A 19,768-nucleotide genomic window follows, 5' to 3' on the forward strand; every position below is an offset into this window, starting at 1 on the left:
CCAAATGAGAGGGGAAAGGAATTTGTAATTCAAAGCAAACATAGCAATGGTCTGACAAATATATTTACCCAAACTGAGTAAAGTATAAATATCTTTCAATAAAGTAGAGATACATATCTGTAGAGATACATAGACATACATATACATATTCATTCAGAGCTCAAATGCAGAAGTTTACTAAAATCACAAATACGCGTAAGTCATGGATTTAAAAACTCAGGCAATGATGAAAGGAGTCATGACATAATAGCAGGAAACTGAACATATGGCCCTTAGTCTGATCATCAACAATGTAAATCTTATCCTTGTTTCTGCCTCAGCATCCTTTTATCCTCTAACCATCTCTAGCCTTCATCCTTTGAATTCTTACTCTCTGTCCATACCATACTTCTTCGTTTCACTTTTTATGCCTTCCTCTTGCCACTGTCCCCACACTTCTATTCCTCAGTTGTCTTCGAGAGCTCTCATTTAGGGGTAGTGTTGATTTAATGCAGGAGAAACGTAGAAGGAGAAAATATAGCAAATAGTTGCAATGGTATTGGGCACTAATAGAATAATTGAGGGTGAGAAGTGATTTTCTTTTTTTAACTGTACTTGTCAATATCTTCTAAAATTTTTATTTTCTTTTAGTTACATGCAAGGAACTGCTTTTCTTGTCTTTTAATGCAACTGTGTCCTCCTGTTTTGAGGCTTTTGAGTTGGTTGTCTTTTTTTAAATTCTTACCATTATTATTTCCTTAGTGAGTAAACTGACCACTAAAAAAGATTATTTCATTTGCATGGCTTCACCTGGTTTTGCAATTTGAAATGTGACCCTTCGGAGCATGCTACTGGATGACATTTACCCAACAACCGAGGTTGCAGGTCACCTACACAGTGGGCCTGCTGCGGTTCCCGTCCGAGGGCATCTGTGGATTGCTCAGGCAAAAAAAGGTGACCCTGACATGCCAGATGCCTGCTGCTCTGTGTAGGTCACTGAAGACAGCGGGTTCGAAGTGCTCTGTGTTGCAGCCATGTGCGTTCATTAACTCCTGCAGTGGGTGATGCAGTGGTGGAGGTTCCTGGTCCTGTTCCCGGCCGGGGCTGGGGCTGATGCTTAAGGTGGGCGTTCGCAAGGGGTCATGAGCTCCCAGATGCTTGCCTGGGATAAGAGGTGCAGCTGGATGTAGACTTTAGTGAGTTAGACAGTAGGTAATACACCTGATGAATTTGGTTTTATGTGAAAAAAATTCTCAGTATAAAGATAGTAAATCTGGCTTAAATGCATACAGTGAAATCAAAACAATTCTGAGGCTAACTGAAACTTGGCTCTTTCCCCCCATCACAGCACATTTCAGTGCTCCCTCCATATTGTAGGTGTTTCAGGGGTTCACCAGAAAAGCCCAAGTAGACTTAGATAGAGGAGAGATTTGGAGTTATCTTTGACTTTTATGGACCTTTTTTATTAAAATGCTTAGTGCTGTAAATGTAGAAATAAGAAACTCATTTATCTTGACAAAAGTGCTGCCATAAACTATTCAGCACTCATAAAATAACCTTTTAAATTATTGTTTCTGCTGGTATCGATAAATTCATACAAAGTGCTTAAAGGTCAGGCATTGCCAGAAAAATGTCTTTTCAGATTGTTAATTAAAGGTTTATAAGAATGTGCACCAGCTTGCTCTTTGGACAGAGAGAAAAAAAAAAGAAGCCCCCATGGATGAAAATGATAGTGTGGAACTAGTGAGTAACGAGTCTTGGATCCACCAGGCTCACTGTGGCAAGACTGGACAGTTTGTGACTGAAAATAGGTGCCACTGTTAACAGGAGGAAAAAAAGTTTATTTCCCTTTTTGAGAGGGAGCCATCTTCATTAGTCACCTCTTGCAGCCCATGGGCTCAAGCTGAGAACCGAGCTAGAACTGAAGTATTAAGGTGAGTATGAGCGATATTCGTCCTGTTATAGCTTGAGCCATGGGGAGTTTGTCCAGTTCTCATTGCCTGGCCAAGAACATCAGATAACAACGTTTAGTTTTTTGTTTGACGGGCAAGTGGTTTTATCTGCTTATTTATTTACCACAAAAACTGGAACAAAGCAGTGCTCTGAAATGCACTGAAAAATGTACCCAGAGCCAAACTGCCCAACCATCCATTCTATCACCTGCACCTCCATTGCAGAGAGACCACAACTGCAGTTCCCTCTGTTTTATGCTTCACCTCTTTCTCCCATCATCACGGAGACATCCTGGTGTGATCATTGAAATCTGACCTAAAAATTAGGCAACTCAGATGTGACTCTACCTCAACAGATGAGATGAGGTTAATCAATCACATGGATGAGACACTGGAAGTAAGACATCTGGCCTGCACTTCCACCTGCACCACAGTCTAGCCCTGACAACATTATTTAACCTCTAAATCTTGATTTTTTTCATCACTAAAACAGAGACAATAGTACTGACCTAGGTGAAGTAGCCCGAGATAACAGATGAAATGTGTTACAGGAAAAGTACAGAGGTTTCTGTCATTGAATTCTGCTGATACAGCAGCTTGAACTATTTATTGCCCAAGCTGGGAAACAATAACAAAACGATGTAAATAGTGAAAAGTAAAACAGATTCTTAGATGTCTCTGTCTGAACCTACTGTAGTGCTATTATTAATGTGAGATTAAAGTTTTGCATTTTCTCTTGGCCATATGATTTGTATAGTGAGATTATTTCCTTGAATATTAAGTAACAGATCCTTACTATAAAACCATTTGTAAACATGAGGCTGCATCTTTGTCACTGAAGATTTCATAACCTAAGAATGCCATAATTTGTTTTTGTTCTCTTGAGATCACGACAGAACTTCTACTTCAGGAAAATAAATCTGATGAATTTTTTTGAGTGCAGATGACAGAACTAATGATAGTTCATTTCTCTGATACCCGCAGACAGTACATCCTGGCTTTGTCTTTAAGTCAAGCTAAGAGAACAGTGCAGAGTAGTTTTATAGTGTTTCTTGTTTCTTCTCTCATTCCCATTCCTTTTGGCTCAGTCATTCAGTGATTTGAAACATAAACCAGCATTGGCCCAGAGATGCATCTGGGGTCTGAGATGAACTCCTTCCTCACAGGACAGAGGCATTCTGTTCTAGACAGGGTTGGTTTGTTGTTTTTTTTTCCTTGTGATTGATATTTCAAGTTGTACAAGAAAAGAGATTTGTTGCTCAGACATGGAGTTTATGTGCATTCTACCAATTGATAACTGTATCTTATCTAACTTCTGAGTAATTTGATTCTTATCTTTATAGTCAATTCCCAGTTTCACTCACTGTCAGCATTTCGTATTTTAATACATGGTATTCTGTTGGCCAGTTGGAAAATCCTTGCAAATACATGTGTACCTGTAGGAATAGGAATATCAGAATGTGTATTTTCAAGGTCAGAGGTAGCATATATAAAAATGACAAGGGATGCAGCCACACTGTAAGCACGACCTTTCAGAAGGAATAGCTTCTTGTTTTAACTTTCTATAGAGGGTGTATGTGCAGCCCAGGAAAAGTTGTGGTGCTCCGGGTGTTTCCAGAAAAACTCAGGCTTTATTGCATTGTGAAAGAAATCTCATTTGATCTATAAACAGTGTTGGGATGGAGGGAAAATATGGACCATACTTGTGATAAACTTTGTGTTCCTCTAGTGTGGGTTGGAAAGTTCATTTTTGTATTTACCTTGGCAAGGAAAATAACTGTCCTGAATTAATTTTAGTTCGCGCTAATATAAAGCAGGAAGTTGTGATAAGTCTAGTAAGTGCCAGTAGCAGCAGGTGGCAGCTGAAGTTCTCTCCACACTGCAGGAATTCATCACATTGTCCTTCCCAGTGTGTGAGGCTGTGATACAGTCGACAGGGCAAAGTAGTCATTCATTCAGAGAGCTTATAATATCTTTTCTATTGTTTTTATTCCATGTATTACCCTATAAGGATAACTGCTGTATAAATACCCACTTCTGTTCCTCACTCTGCTGCCAATACCTTTACTCCTGCAGGAAGGTATAACTTCGTTGTTCTGGCATCCACATGTTGAAATACTGCTTTCTTTGCCCACCCCTCCCCCACCCTTGGCTCCAGACAGAATTTTAATGGAATATATTTTTTCGTGGATAATGCAGGGTACTGATAATCCACCAGTACTCAGGAAAAATTGTCTTGCATGTTTATAATTCTACAGCTCTCCTTGTTGTTTAACTCAGGCAAATCTTATGCAAATTTCAATCTTTGCTGCATATATAACATCACACCCCCAAATGTCTCCAAGAGGAGTAGCAAAGTTAAAAATATAAACTCTGTAGGACAAGTTTATTAAAAATATTCTGCATGAAAATGCATGGTATTCTTACCAAACACTGTAGTTAGAATTAAGTAGACTGTTTTACCACTCTGTTGTTGAGGTCTGGAGAGTACATATTGGCATGGACCTGACACAGTTCTACTTTCCATGAGCTGATTACATGATAGTTTCCTTTTTATTGACAGATTTCATTACCAGGTTGGTGTCATATTAGCATACTTTATCATACTGGCTGCAATCCGATACTTTTGTTTTGAGGGGAGTTAAATTTAGAGAAATTCAGTTGAATCTGGTTTTCTTTCCTTATTATCCATTTCTAGCAGCCTGACAAGTTTTTGTGATCAGTGACTAAGTGTCTATTGCTGTTATAATGACAGTCATCTGCTTGCTTATATTGCCATGTAGTCCTAACAGCAATTAAGTTTAGATAGAAGTTATTAAACCTCTTTTTAAGAATATTGGCTAGTTAACTAAAATATGAACTGTATTCAGGAGTGAAAGAATGAAAGAGGACGAAGGGGAAAATTTAGCAATGTTCTTTAGACCTATGGCCCAATCTTAAATTTATTAATATATCTGTCCTTTTTAATGGAGAAAATAAAGTACAGGTTATTTACAACATCTCAGATCCAGTATTTTAGGAGCCTCTGTGGGTAAGGCTTGAAAAAGAGGTCCCATTCAAATAATCTATAACAGAACTCATAAATATACATCTATAGATATCTGTATCACCACAGATAGATGAAAGTCAGAAAAGGACACAGATTTTTTTGGGGGGGGTGAAGCTTGTATGTACTTGACTGTATTACAAAAACATATTTTGCTTACTCTTGGTATCTAACTATTCATAAGAGTTAAAGATAATACTGGGTTAACACATATAGTTTCTCTATCTACAAAGTCAACTTTATGTAGAATACATCTATATATTTGCTCACAGAAGGAGCTACCTCAAATACTCTAAATAAGCTTTGAATAAAATTGTTATACAACTAAGAGAAGGGTGAGTAGAGAAAATAAATGTCAATAGTAATAGCTGCTGTGTTGGCCCAAATGGATGTTATCTTAGCTGAATGTTGTGTTACAGTGTGCTGTAGTAGATTTATAGGTAGCTTTCAGTTTTAATAATTCAGTATTTACTATTTACTAAGACACAGTGAACTTTCTTGCGACCCTGGCTACCATGAAATGCATCATCTTACCAATGCACATTTTGAAGTTTCACTGTGGTGCGTTTCACCTTTCTTCAGATCTCTTGAAAACAAGCTAGTGCCTAGACAGCCTTCAGCCATGGCAGTGCACTTGTATTTTTTTTGTGTACCAAAAAAATTTCACAACAATGAGATGTATCTTTTGCACTCGGAATTACCAAATGCTCTAAGGAGACAACAGGCTTTAGTTAACAGTGCTTTGTAGAGAAGGTTAAAGAGAAGAAAGAGTCTCTGACTCTTTAGGCAGGAGAGAGTGCTTCACATGGACTGTTGTATTATACCTTTCCATCACGAGTCGGGAAGAGACAAACAAAGAGCTGTAAGGGGAGCCACTGGGTCAGGCAGATTGTATCTGGGGAAGCTGTGCAAGTGTTTTAAGCTGTGTTCAACTGTTTTTCTTCCAACAGACTTTGGGAACTATCACTGCAGTGCCCATTAAGGTTCCTCAGGTCAGCTCCTTGCAGAGGTTGGCAGGACAAGGACCAGCAGTGCTACCTCAGGTACAAAATACACTTCCAAAGAGGGTTTTGTATCATTTTATATGTTTTCTACTCTGTTCCTCTCTGGTGCCCAGGTCTGGGTAGGTCAGCACACTAATTTTGCTGAATAAAGACTCACCTTCAGTGAGTTGAACAGCAGAGTTGTGATTTTCTCCAATTTGTGGGAAAAAAAAAAAAAGATAAATCAGTTTTCTTCTGGGACCATACTGTTAGCACAATGAAAAGCTATAAAAAATCTTATAGATTCACTGTGGAAGAACAAAGTACATACGGTGAAATGTAAATTTGTGCTTTAAAAGATGAATCACAAATCACAGAAGTGAAAATCTGCAATTCTGTAATTAAAAAAAGTGGTGGAAGTATTAACCTTTCTGTTCAAGGTTTAGCCTCACACATTCTTTTACTAACTTAATTGCCTTATCCCTGTCTATCCCAGTATAAAGTTTTGGCTCAACTAACCCAGGTGCCAGACTGAGGCAAGGTTGGCTGGAATGAAAGGAGAGTTACATTCACAGATTTTTAAAAATTTTTTCAAACTGTGTTTTCTCTTCTGAATAGCCATCACTGTTTCCCTAACCATACACTTTATTCCCCATTTCAACCTTCTTTCTCAAAATTTTTGGATGTAATTTTCAACAAGTGTTTTGCTGCAGTTCTATGGTTTGCTTTTTGGATTCATGATTATTAAGTAAAAATATATTTCTCCCGTGTGGCCCTTAGAGATCTATTTCTCATATGTGAACACTTATCTAGCATTGAAGTCAATGTTGGGTCTTCCTATTGTTCCTTTATTTTTATTTCCTAATATTTTCTTAGTGGCAGAATCTAGAAGAAGATCTGTGAGCTAAATCTGCCTGGAGGAAGGAGTATTTCCAAGATAAAGTTCTTAAATTCTCTCTTTAAATTACATTTTGTGGAAGGCAAAGTTGTGAACATAAAGGAAGGTTATAGTTTTCTTATCAAGTTCAAGACTTTGCTTTTCAGTTGTTCTTACAGCGTAATAACACATTGATTTCTGCCATTTTGGGGTGTCAAAAATGAGCAGATTGCTCCTGAAAATAGCTGAGGTTCAAGAGCAGCTGAAAGACCTGTAACAGGAGCTTAAATTATCATTAAGGTTATGTTTCAGCAATGATGATGGCATTGCAAATGCTGCACTTAAGGAAGCATCAATGTTCTATACTTTTGTTAAGTAGAAAAAATGTCATTCAGTGCTAGATTCAATTTTGAAGATTTGGAAAAAGTGGAGGAAGCTTATTTTCTCAACTTTTTGAAAAGAAAATATCCTTTCTGTCTTGCTGTTTAGCTTATGGCAATATTTTTGTTTGCGTTTTGCTTTGTTTCACTTTTCCTAGCACAGCCTTCAATTTCAGACCTGTTTATGCAATCATACTTAATAATAATGAAACACCAACCCTTCCTCAGCAGCCCTAAGCCGTAATTCACTAATGTTTCTATTTCATATAGATAGCATGGGAAATAACCACATAGCAATCTCATTTCTGTCAAAACTAAAAATTAAGTTGGCAGCTGTGTGTATTATCAGAGGTACATCTTATGTTTTGGGTTTTTTCCTGCTTTTTCACAGGCCAATACCTCCTTCTTCAGCAACAGCATGTCCCATTTACAAGCTGTGTCCTCCTTTGCAGTTCATCATGGTCTATATGTTCCTCTCCCACTCAAAGCTTACAGAGAAGCTTAAGATTTCCTTATTATTTCCTAGTGGGGAATTCCCTCCACCCATCAAAGCTTTCTGCTTGATGTCTTAAGAGAGATCAGGTTTTCACCTACAAGTGGAAAGTTTGGTTTCTAATTAAATAGCCAAATACCTTCAAAATATATTTAATATAGCCATAAATCAGAGTGATGTAAAGCTGTCATTCCCCAGATACACTTGGATGCCAGTGATCTGGGTGGCCACCGTAAGTGAGCTGCAGCACTGTATCACTGTGAAAGCTCTCCTTTGTAATAACAGTACGTAAGTGCATAGTCATCTCTGGCAAATTTTGAGGGTTGATAGGAGCCTGTGGTCCAGGAGAACAGGAGACTTCAGATGGAAATATAAAACTGCCAGGACGCAAGGCCATGTAGTACCATGGAGATACAATAGTAAAGAACATCTCTTCCCTCTTCTCCCACATAGGTCTGAGAAAACAAGGGCCAAATTAAAAATTATTTTGGAAATTAAGGGGCAGATAGTATATTCCAGTAGGACCTGAAAAATGTGCATAATTAAATTCTATCGCAGTCCATGTCCTCTCAGCTATTATGCATCAGACTTGGTTACAGAGCAGACTGGGTACTAACCTGCTTTTGGCCGTGACAGGCATGGCTCCTGTACCTTGCGCTGAGTTAGTGGCACAGTCCCACCACTCTGACACTGAATTCCTGAGTGGCAACTTTGCCACTGTCTCCCAGGCATACGGACAGGCAGGGTCCAACTGAGTCTGGCATCTGCTAAAACCTTTACTTGGGGTGCCTGTGTAGCAGCAAATTAAAGGGACAGCTTTTACAAAACAGAACAGTATTCATCACTCCTCTACCAAGAAGTCTGTAATATTTCACACAAAGTATTAAAGCAGTACGGCGTCTGTACTCGTGCATGTGAGCTTTAGCTGAATCTTGTTCTGCAGGGTGTTCCACCTTCCCTGACGTCTGTCTCTGCAAAGTCTAGCTTTAACAGTGAATTGTGTATAGCAATGAAACTATTGCAGCAAGGGCTTCAATAAGCCCACCTGCACGCCTGCCCAGTTACTCAGTCAGCTAAGTCTAGATGTAGTTTGGGCAAGTGCAGTGGCAGGCACAGTAGCAATCACCTAAACTGGCTGAATCTTGCCTCTGTGCTGCTGTCTTTCTTCTTGTTTATGGAGAGGTGGAAGGCCTGGATGGATCCCTTTCGGGGTCCCTGCCATGTTAGGAGCCTACTTCTCTCTGAGTTGCCCTCAGGAAGAGTCTTTCCTCTTAGTCAGACAGATTGCACTTCTGTTTCAGGTACGTGTAGGTAAGTGGGATTAATCCAGGTCAGTGTCTGCATTCTTGACAGCACACCAATTGCTACCTGACATTTCTCCTTTTGGCCAGTCTCATAATTTCTTTGGGATTTCAGATTCCCCTTAGATTTAGATGTAGGCAGGAGAGGCATAAACATTGCCAGGCTGACTGGAAAGAAACAGGGGACTCCTCCATTTAAGAGCCTCTCATCACTTCTAAAGGAGTTTTATATTTCTGATGCTTTCATTTGCCTCATCTAGGCAGCCTCTTTTGATTTACCTCTATGCAATCAAGCAGAAAAATACCACACAAGTAAACTGAGGCACTTAACAATGCTTACATAAAATAATACATACAGTTTTCTCATTTTCCACATTGTAGAGATACTTGTCATTTGTTTTGTTCATTTGAATGGGTTTATGATATGACCCCCTGGGAGCTCTTCCATATGGGGAATGAAGTTTCAAAATCTGCACATTCACAAATGGCAGCAAAATCTCATCACTTAGTGCAGAACTGCTATTAAATGGTGAGCAAACAAACATTAATTACAAGTTCATTGCACAATACAAACAATATTTCTTTAGGCATTCATTATTTGCCAAAACAAGCACCCTTGGCAGATTTTTTTTCTTTTTTTTTTTTTTTTTTACAAAATATGACGTTATTTTTGCTTTCATCAAAGACGTAAAATTTCTGTTATGAGCTGTGATGTTTGGCAAGTTAACTCCAGGTAGTCTTTCTCTTCTTACTTTGGTCTTTGAGGTTTCCAGCTGGGTGAAATGCTTTGAAACTGCTGACTTTCCACTGTACTCCGAGAAGCACATCCTGAAGGTCTTCTACTCAAACACATGGGTGATGCACTCTCTTACCCTTGAGCTGTTCCTCTGCTTTATGGCACCCATCAACTGTAAGGAGGGAGCAGCCTTATGTCAGGTTGGGGCTCTAATTTCCAGCTGCAGTGCAGACAGTCTATTTTGAACTTGTTTACATAAAAATGTAAGTCTCACTGTAGCTACCCAAAGGTATGTGGGAGATCTTATTTTCTGTTCTGCGAATGGAAGATTTTAAATGAAATGGTGAAGATATTAAAATAAACCTCCCATTTTGTTGTCAGTAATTTGGGCCCAGTCCAGTTCTCATTCAAATTAATGGCAAGACCGGTGATTTGAATAGCAGTTAAATGAGATTATAATGCTATTTCTCTGACCTATTTTTTCAGTCATGGGTGAAGGCAAGGCTTGGGATGGCTTTGCTCATGATGATGCTGATTAGAGCAGAGACATGTTGCTATCACTCAGGTTAGTAGTGAAAAGAAACAGGTACACACAGTCACTGTAGATGAAATGTGCATGTTTTTCAGTTAACTCTAGCCAGTTCTGCTGTCAAGTGCTGCTTATTTTTTGTCTTCTATGGTGATTTTAATATGGATAATTCAGTGGGGTCCGAATTCAGTCTCTGGGCTGCAGGCTGCTTTGGGACAGGGGCTGTTTTGTTCCTGTGTTTGTTCATCACCGTGTAAGCCCAGCCAGAGACTCCGGTCTCTAGATGTTCCCAAAACTTAAATGCATATTCTCATTTTTGAAATCTCTTGTCATAGTTCTCACGAGTGCAGTTCCACTGATAGCTAGTGTTTGTCTTCATGGGTATACCAAAACCAGCCACTGCTCCTGGGTTCCCTGGTGGTAAGGGCTTCTGGAGGATTTCTTGAAAGGAAAATCACTCCTAGAGTCAGAACCCAAGTTATGTGATGCCATTGTGTACTGTAGAAGAAATGTGTTAACAGATTGGTCTGTGGCAAAGCCTCTATGTCTGCATCATAAGTCTAAAAAAAAAAAATCATTATTTTTGAGTGTAATGTGTTAAGACTGCATAGCCATTAGAAGTGGACAAGTATTACTAAATGCAAGTCAGCCTCTTGTGAAACTAGGAAAGCAGATAGAATGTTTGTATAAAAAGTTACACAGAATTGTACAATGGAGAGACAAGAGTGCTTTATTGTTTGTTTGAGTAAGGAATAATTGAATTGTGTAAAGTTGTTATTACAGTATCAGAGGAGAAAAGGACTATAATCACCTAAGAGATGTCATGCACCTTTCTGGTATATAACCCTCAGCACTTCCAGTGGTATGTGTTGAAATGCTAGTGGAGGAGAAGAGGGATAATCTCATTCAAGGTAACTTGATCAGTGGTGGTATATAACCAAACTAAAGGTTTTTCAAAAGTGTTTAATATTCATTGACTGTATGCATGCAGAAAACAGAAACAAAATTGCTTTTTTAAAAGAAAGGTTTGCAGAGGCCTGGCTGAAAATGTAGCCCTTAATAAATATAGTTGTTAATCTGTTTTGTTCTGTATAAGCTTTTATACTGTGCTTGTCACTGTATTTGAAGCACCTTCCGGTAATGTGTTAAGCACAAAGATTAACATCTGCTGTAAGCTGTTTCTTCTCTCATCTTTTCCCTTTGGGAAGAAGTGTGTGCAGCTGAGAGTTCTGGTTAGGGTTCCTTTTTATCAGTTTGCTTATTTTTGATAGGCATGCTACTATTAATTAACAAGCTACGTATTTTTGTCAGAGGAGTATAACATAGAAAATGTTCATTGTAGAAAGTGATGAGGTTTGTGCCCATAATTCGTAGAGAAGGAGGTTGAGACACCTGTCTATATGAGCATCAGTCCTGCAGTAGAGACACCCTGCATCAGAAACACGTGGCCCCCTTGGCCTTTCATACTAAGTCTTTACAGGGAAAGCTTTGAAGATGCGGATGAAAACACAGTACTTTATTGAAGTTTGTGGGCATCTCAGTTACGCACTAGTGGATAGGTTTGATAGGTAGCCTGTGTTGCCAAGAGAGGCATGGGCTTGTTGGAGCATCTGGAGTGCTCTATGGTATGTATTCTACACTGCTGTAGCGCAGCCACAACAGATGGAGGTATGACTAAGGTGGTGTGACAAGAACCATTCCTTGTGGATGGTGGTTTGCCAGAGGTGGGCAGTGATGAGAAATCCAGTCTTCTGCAGTATGGACAAAGATGAACGCCTATGGTATACCAGGGGGGAGTACACCCAGATACAAATTCTCCAAAGGACCTTCCTCTGTTACCCCTGCCTTTCTGAGTTTTAGTGTCAGTTGTCTAATGAGATCAGTAATCCAGCAGTGGGGAAGGGGAAGCAGAACTGGATGTTACTGATGCTTAAGACCTTCAGATCCAATCAGTGTCATGAACATTTTGTAAAGGACCTTCATGGAAGTCAGATCTCCATGATAGTCTGCGCATAGGAGCCTAAAGTATCCATACAACCCCCGGGAGAGATTTAAGCCATTTTCAGCTCTGGCATGGTACCTTTTTCCCAGGTGAAAACACTCATGTTTCTCCACATCAAATGCTCATTTGTAGAGTATCAGGAAGATGCGAAGAAATGTCCCCTCTCTCGACTGATACCATTTGCATCCAGGCAAATGATGTGGCATCAGATCCATGTCTGGCTTGGATCTTGGACTGTGCTGTGTCTCTGAGTCTCTGTGCCAGTTGCACAAGCTTGTGGTAGGACTCTGGTCGAATGACGGGTGGATAGGAAGGTTTTCTCTGTCCGCAGTGCCTCAGCAGCGGCTTGGAGGAATTCACTGCACTGCTTCTTGTCCCTTAAACCTTGACTTTCAACTCCCGATGTCAGCTTTTTGTGTGCTTCCATCTTGCTCAGGCTCTCAACAGACAAACTATTTTTGTCATTATTTTTATTATTATTTTGTTTTCCACGTTTTTTGGTTTTGTCTAGTAAATGAGTTGAGGGTGGTCAGATCATTATAATGTTCCATTATTGTTGTCTAAAAGCAGGAAAAACTCCTACAGTGATGGACTGTACAAAGCAGTGACATCCATGGTTTTTAAACTGACACCAGAGTTGGTGTCCAGTGAATGCCCAGCTGTGTGGATTAGTCCAGAGCTCGCCTATGAAAGTGTGCAGATAGGAGGAAAGCAGACAGATGTTCATTCACTCCATTGCGCCTAAAGGCTTCATGGACACTTTATATTTAAATTGAAGTAAGTTAATCATAGATGAGTATCTGTGAGAGAAGCAAGCTGACTTGTAATGCTGAAAAGAGTAGAAATGGAAGTTATTGACTGGTGTGTATAATCACAATCTAGCTTTTATATTTCTATTGCAATCCTAAACAATAAGGATTAAATTCTTTCCTCAGAGGCACATAGATAACTGCATATTCAAGGACAGAATTATTGTACAGAATGAAAAAAAGCAGAAAACCTTGTCAACTTCAACCCCTACTTGTTATTTTTTGGAATAATATTGATTTTAATTTGCTGGTTTAATGGTAGTTTCCCCCTTTGCAAATAGAAAAGAGCCACTTAATGAATCATCAACTCAACAGCAGCAGTGCCAAACCAGAAAATACAGGCAGTATAGCTGAGGAGAAAATGTACATTTCATTAGCAAAAGTCAGTCAAGTTCCTGTGAAAATACGGTTTTGTGTTCAAAACACTGATAACATTTTTAATAAAGAACTCCCACCTGACTTCCTTATGCCAACATCCACAAAAAGCAGAGCTGGCGGATTCGCACACAAACATCACTCTCAGCAAAACTTCCATTTCTGTAGTATCAAGCAAAGCTGAAGGAGAAGAAAAACGAAATGAAATAGCTTTGTCTTCTTAAAAATTGTACAGGGGTTATGTTATCTGTGTGTCACCTTTACACTGAAGTTGGCTATCCATGACTAACAAATTGAAATACCAAAGCACAGTAGGTATACAGTTCAGTGGAAAATGTCTGATATAGTGCACATAATTTGAATATGTGTGAAAATACCACAGTGATTCTTGGTTTGTATGACACGTAGGATGAGAGACCAGGGTTTGTTTCAAGGGGCTAGCTGGAGTTCTGGCCTTACTGAGGTCTATTCAGATTTGCTGTTTGTTTCAGTCAGATTAAGATTTTTTCCCTGGTCCTCACTGTCCAGAAGCAGCAGCATTGCAAATGTGGACTGGGGAAGTTGCTTGGGTTTTGCCCTGCATTTTGTATCATTCTTCTGTGGCTTCCCAGGCTAATATTCCAAGTAGATGCTAAGGAGAGGCTTACATTGTGTATGAACACAAGATTAACTGAACTGGGTCATCTTGCCTGGGTTTCCTCATGATACACACTGAAGAGTAATTTCCTTTTTGTGTAGCCCCATCAAGGGGAAGGAAGAAAAGTCACTTGTGGTTTTAAATCTTCCCCAACCCTCCCCCCCACCCCCCCCCACCCCACCCCGTGGCAAGAAAATAAACTGTGTTTATTTTGACTGTGGTCTCAGACCATTCTGAAGATAATAGGGGCTTATCAGGAAAGGAACCAAAAATCAGCCAAACTGGAAACACTTGTATTCAGATCAGTTGGGCAACCTGGATTTTAGGGTGTGTCATTGCTGTAAAGTTATGCAGAACCTTTCCTTTTGCATAATTTTTATTGATTAAAAAAAGAAGAGGGAGAGAGTTGGTCCTCAGCTGGCATAAATAGACACAGCTTTACTGAAGTCAGTGTGCATCTGTTCATTCTGGTGAAGGATATAATTACCCCATATTGCACTCATTTTATCAGCCATTGCTAATGTTTTCTGTGTGATCCTCTAAAGCTTTTCAAGAATGAAAGCTCTGTCTGCTGCTCCCAGCACTTTGCCTCTGTGACATATGAATTGTGCCAAATCCATTTTGAGTTTTTGTTTTTAAGCTCTGAGTACAAGGGTGAAGTGAAAATAAAGTGTGAATAATGGTCTTTCTCTCAAAGGCAATGTGATATTGCGTTGAGCTGAAAAATTTACTCTCATACAGATCGGCCCTGCCAGTATGAAGGACTGATTGATGCTGAGCACGATCCAGCTGATATCTGATATTGGGGAGGGGGAGGGCTCTTCAGTGTTGCTGACAAAGCTATAACAAGATCCAGGGACTGGAAACTGAAGTTAGGCAAATTCAGTCTTGCAATAAAATGCCAGTCATGAGCATAATAAAATATTATAACAGTTTATTAGGACTCGTGATGAATGCATCGTTAAAAAGTCTTTAGTATTTTCTTTCAAAATCAGTCTTCGGTTTCTAGGAGAAATTCTATGGGCAGTCTGTGAGACGGCAGATCATGGTGTCTCTTTTGGTTTTGTAATTGAAGTGCACTTGTTAACTTCCCTTCTTCACTAGGCTGTAAGGAGAACACATTTACCAGAATTGCCCTTAACAATTCTCATAGCACCTGCAGATCTTCACAGAGATAACTGTTCTAATTAAATCCTGTCCTTTAGGACTACATGGGATTGCCCACAGAGATGGGAGGAATTGTGTGCTTTCCTTCCCTTTTCCTCCTTTTTCCCCATACTTGTTTGTGTTGGATCTTGAGGGCTTATTTTGTAAGAGTTTTTCTTTTTTTACCTTCTTTTTCTTTACTACAGCATGGGAGTGACTCACATGATGGGATGTAGCTCAGGGAATAGCTTGCCCATGATCACAGTTGCCTTTGTCAATTGTGACACACATCAGGCTCTCCCACCTCTGCCACTCAGCAGTTCATTCACCTCTGTGGTATTCAACAATTTGCGATCTTGAGAGCTGGAATGATGTTTTGGTGTAATGGAAGCCTTTGGGCTTCATATAGGGACATCTGGATGAAGCTTAATGATATGGGATATACAAGAAGTCATAATAGTCACAGGAGCTGATTCTCTTCTGATCTGAAACTTTAAAATATATTAAATTAGAGGTTGTTGAACAAAAGAGCACTCTGCACATCTCACAGGATTGGGCTCCCTGTTATTTCTCTGTCTGAAAACCAGACAGCCCCCACCTAGTGAATTCTCAGGTGGGGGAATATCTTCTTGAACAGTGTGCTTACCTGCAGTCTATTTGAGAAGTACCAGGGGTGTCTGAATATTGCTGCCTAAAATAAAATTTTTCTGTTATTGTGGGTATTGAGGAAACTCAAGAACAACAGACATTTGTGAAATTATTATATTCAAGAAGAAGCTCTCTCTCCTCCTGCATTTAGAGCCCTGGTAGTATCACATTCTGTTTTGACAGCTGTCAGAAGTTAAATGAAAGATATTTGGGGAGAGGAGGGTTGAACTACAGGAGAATTGTTATTTGCAGCGCTCGCCAACAGTTACAGTTTTCACTTGGTAACATACACGCTGTCTGTTATTCTTTTTCTTTTCTTCTCCTTTGCTAAACTTTTGTGCCTTTTATTTCTGTGGCTCTCGTAACGGGGACCGGTGCCATCCAACCTGTGCTACTTCCAGTAAAAAAGGTCTATTTGATACCTTGCTCGCGAAACGCAGTCCGTGCCCTGCCCTAGTTTTCATCCAGATCTTCTTCCGTGACTGTCAACTTCCAAACTTCCGCAAGTGCCACTGTCTTCCTTTCATCTCCTAAATTTAAGCTACAGTTTTGCTGTGAGGAAAAGGAATTTATGCTAGCTCTTTCCTTATTTTTTTTTTTCTTTCCAGCTGACACCATTTATTCTCACAGATTACTGTAGCAGTTCGGTTTTTAATGTGGAACTCTGCTAAAGGTCTTTCAGTTAGCTGTTTATTAAGTGCTTATGCTTAGTGTTTATATTCAAGGGGGGAAGGTTCATAGGTGTTAGAGCTTAAGGGGCTTCTATGCTTGCTTTCTGTTTTGGATACGTCCCTGGGAGCTGTAGAAATAAACATTTTAACGTGGACTTATTTTATCTTTAACTCAGGAGCACCTGAAACTTTTTGTGTAGTCAACCCTTTTTATTGTTCTATAATTGCAAGTAAATATGCTCTCACAATATCAGCTGAATTTGCCAGGGAATTTGCAGAGGCTTAGAGTATGAAGACCGCTATACCTCCTTTGTATCACACGGTGGCAGAAAACGCCCGGCATATGTTCTTGTGCTGTACAAGTTTGGTAAATCCTATCAGCTATTTCAGTATGCAGCGCTTCATAGACAGTGTTTTACTTTGGAAAATTAAGTCTGTTTAATTGTCTGTGCAGGAAGATCTTATTTTATAGCAGAGTAATATACATTCATCCACAACTTGCAGAATGTGGATTAAGGGCATGTGTAGGATTACTGAGGTATTACATCTGACAGTCAATATATGCATGTAATAGTGTAGAAAATATAATTATATAACTGGAATATATAAAGGCATTTAGTTTTAATTAGGCTTTTGATTAAATATAAAAGTGCAGTTAAGAGTGATAGATACAGTAGAACCTGGTAGACTACATGACAGTTTTTGGCTAGAAAAACTCCTGAGCTGACTTTTTGTCAGACTTGATTTTTTCTAAAGATTTGAGTGACTGTTCTGTTGAACCTTTGATGTGAAATGCTCCTTGTTTTCTTTCTCGCTCTCTTTCACTGTATATATGTGCTTATCTGTGTGCTTACGGTATTTCTGTTGGTAACAGATGTTATATTAGTTTAAAAGAAAATTATTTTGTTTTAAGGAGAGTTGGTAAAATTTAGATGTTAGCCAAACAGCTAAGAATTAAATTTGGATTTTTTAGCCATGGTAGTACATTTTAACTGTATTTTGCCAAGCTTCTCAGACTTTCTTTTCTGAATAATGATACTATATCTGTGAACGTGTCTGAGCACATGAGCATGAGCAATTTGTTAAAGGCTTACATATGAGAGACTTATATAAGATATAACATAGGAGGTAAGGAACATTATTATGAAAATTAAAAAGTAGATATTACAAGATCTGCTCATGTAACTGGCTCTGACACAGATAAAAACAAGTTGCTTTAAGTATTATGTCTCTTATTGCACTGAGCTGTTGTTTATGTTAGAAGCCTTAGTTTTGCAGAATGACTGGGCCAAGGTGGGTTTAAACCAATCCACTGTGCACTATTTTTGAAAATAAGACCATTAACTAATTATGTATATGAAGCTAATTATAGACTCCTCTCTTAAACAGCCTGGCCAGGGTATTTGTCTAGTATCTTAACTAAATAAATCAAATAATCATTACATAAAGTGACTGGATAAAGGAAAAAGAACAAAACCCCCTCCAGTTACTGTCGGTGTATCTTGAATATGGTTAGTTGTAGTTTAGCATAGTTTTGCATCATTCCACGGTGGCTGTATGAGGCCTTTCAGTATTGCCCCGAAGTTGGGAGCTGAACACAGCAGCTTCCTGCCTTTGTCACAAGTCTGCTGCAGGACCTCAGGCAAACCCTCCTCTTTGCCCTTCTTTGGCTCTGTTTCCTCTTTCACTTTCCGTACACCCTGGCTGCTGACAGTTCAGGCACTCCCAGGCAGGGCTGTGCCTCTAATACAGGTTTGCACTGCTCGTAGGTGGTAGGATCCTATTGGCACTTGAGGGCTGAGTTATCCAAACACGAAGAGCTTGCAATACATGTGTTGCTGTGCTTAATGTTCACTGTGGACAAACAGCTCCTCCTTTATGCGATAGAGGATGGTGGCCAACTTTGAGGTGTGAGGCCACGTTAGACCGGGCTTTGAGCAGCCCGGTCTAGTGGAAGGTGTCCCTGCCTGTGGCAGGGAGGTGGGAACTAGATGATCTTTCAAGTCCCTTCCAACCCAAACCATTCTGTGATTCTGTGATTTTTCTGCACATCAATAAATCCCCACTTTTTCATTAAATTGCTTACTTAGGCTCAAGATTGAAGTCGGCATCATTGGAAGACCTCCTGTAGACTACAGTGCAGTGACACAGGCAGCTGTTTCCCATGTCTGTCTGTTACAACTTGTCATTTTGTTTCACAGTATGGAAGGTGTGAGAAGTGACAGGACTAAATAAGCACAGAGGGAACCGACTCTTTTATCTGGCCGTGTTAACGAATAAGCTGGCAGTGAAGTTAACTTCATGTGAAGCAGTTTAAATTATTTATTTTCAATCCTGAAACTGTACTTAATATGTTGTTAAGGCAGATCCATGTTGACAGGGTGACATTAATTACCCCACTGGAAACACATCACATTAGCTGAGAACAATTGTTTGCAGCTATCATTCATGGCTCTGGGTAAAGCCGCAGCCTTTGCAAATCTTGGCAAACAGTTTCTCCCTCCATGCGTGGAAGTTCCTTCTGCATCCACCTGCAGCTGCAAACCAGCTCTTTACTTAAAGCAATGAAAGATGAAGTGTGATGGTTGTGGGTTTCTTTTCTTCCCCTCTCTTTTATTTTTTTTTTTTTTTTTTTTTTTGTGAGCTGAGTGATGGTGTGATTGATCTCCTCCCTATTAGATATGGTACATCTTAAAAATGTGAGGACCTTCATTGACTGATCCAGCAGCATAAATGCATACACTTACTGTTCCTGTAAAAGCTTTCCCACAACTCCCTTAATGATTCAGTTCTCACTCCTTAATTCATAGCAAGAGTGTTGTATCCTTCAGAACAGGAAATTACTGCGTCTGGGGTTTCCATTCTTTGCAAAGGCTTCTGCTTAAACATCCCTACTGAGAACTGGATGCGACTTGAGTAGCATTTGTATGGATGTGTGCTAATAAAAGTGAGGAATTGACTTTTTCCTTCCTTCTTGTTCAGCATTGCAATGAGTTAAGGACTCCAGAATGACCCAGCTGAGGAGTGCTGGGAATATATCTACAAGTAAATGAATGGCTGGCTACTTCGAGTTGTTACACTATGTTTTTCCAGATGCTCCTGTTCCATGGCTAATGCAATTAGAGATTCTACTGGGAGAGTGCATGTATGCAGTGTTTGTTCATTACGGTGTGAAGGCTCTGCCTAATATTGTCTAACTCTCCA

At 39.5% G+C, this 19,768-nt stretch overlaps 1 protein-coding gene across 3 annotated transcripts in view; it reads left to right on the forward strand.

Moving 5' to 3' along the window:
* PHF21B (PHD finger protein 21B) overlaps positions 1–19,768 on the forward strand; it is a 67,853-nt gene that overhangs the window by 20,174 nt on the left and 27,911 nt on the right. For 2 of the 3 annotated variants that reach the window (XM_042795538.1, XM_042795539.1), the window contains exon 2: positions 5,928–6,020. In XM_042795538.1, the coding sequence (XP_042651472.1) occupies positions 5,928–6,020 (93 nt within the window). Of the gene's footprint in view, positions 1–1,073; positions 1,102–5,927; positions 6,021–19,768 lie in introns of those variants that run through there. The other variant, XM_042795540.1, reaches the window with a different exon arrangement.

The sequence above is a fragment of the Tyto alba genome, unplaced genomic scaffold (genome assembly GCF_018691265.1).
Source record: "Tyto alba isolate M040663 unplaced genomic scaffold, T.alba_DEE_v4.0 Super-Scaffold_21, whole genome shotgun sequence".
NCBI classification, from domain to species: Eukaryota; Metazoa; Chordata; class Aves; order Strigiformes; family Tytonidae; genus Tyto; species Tyto alba.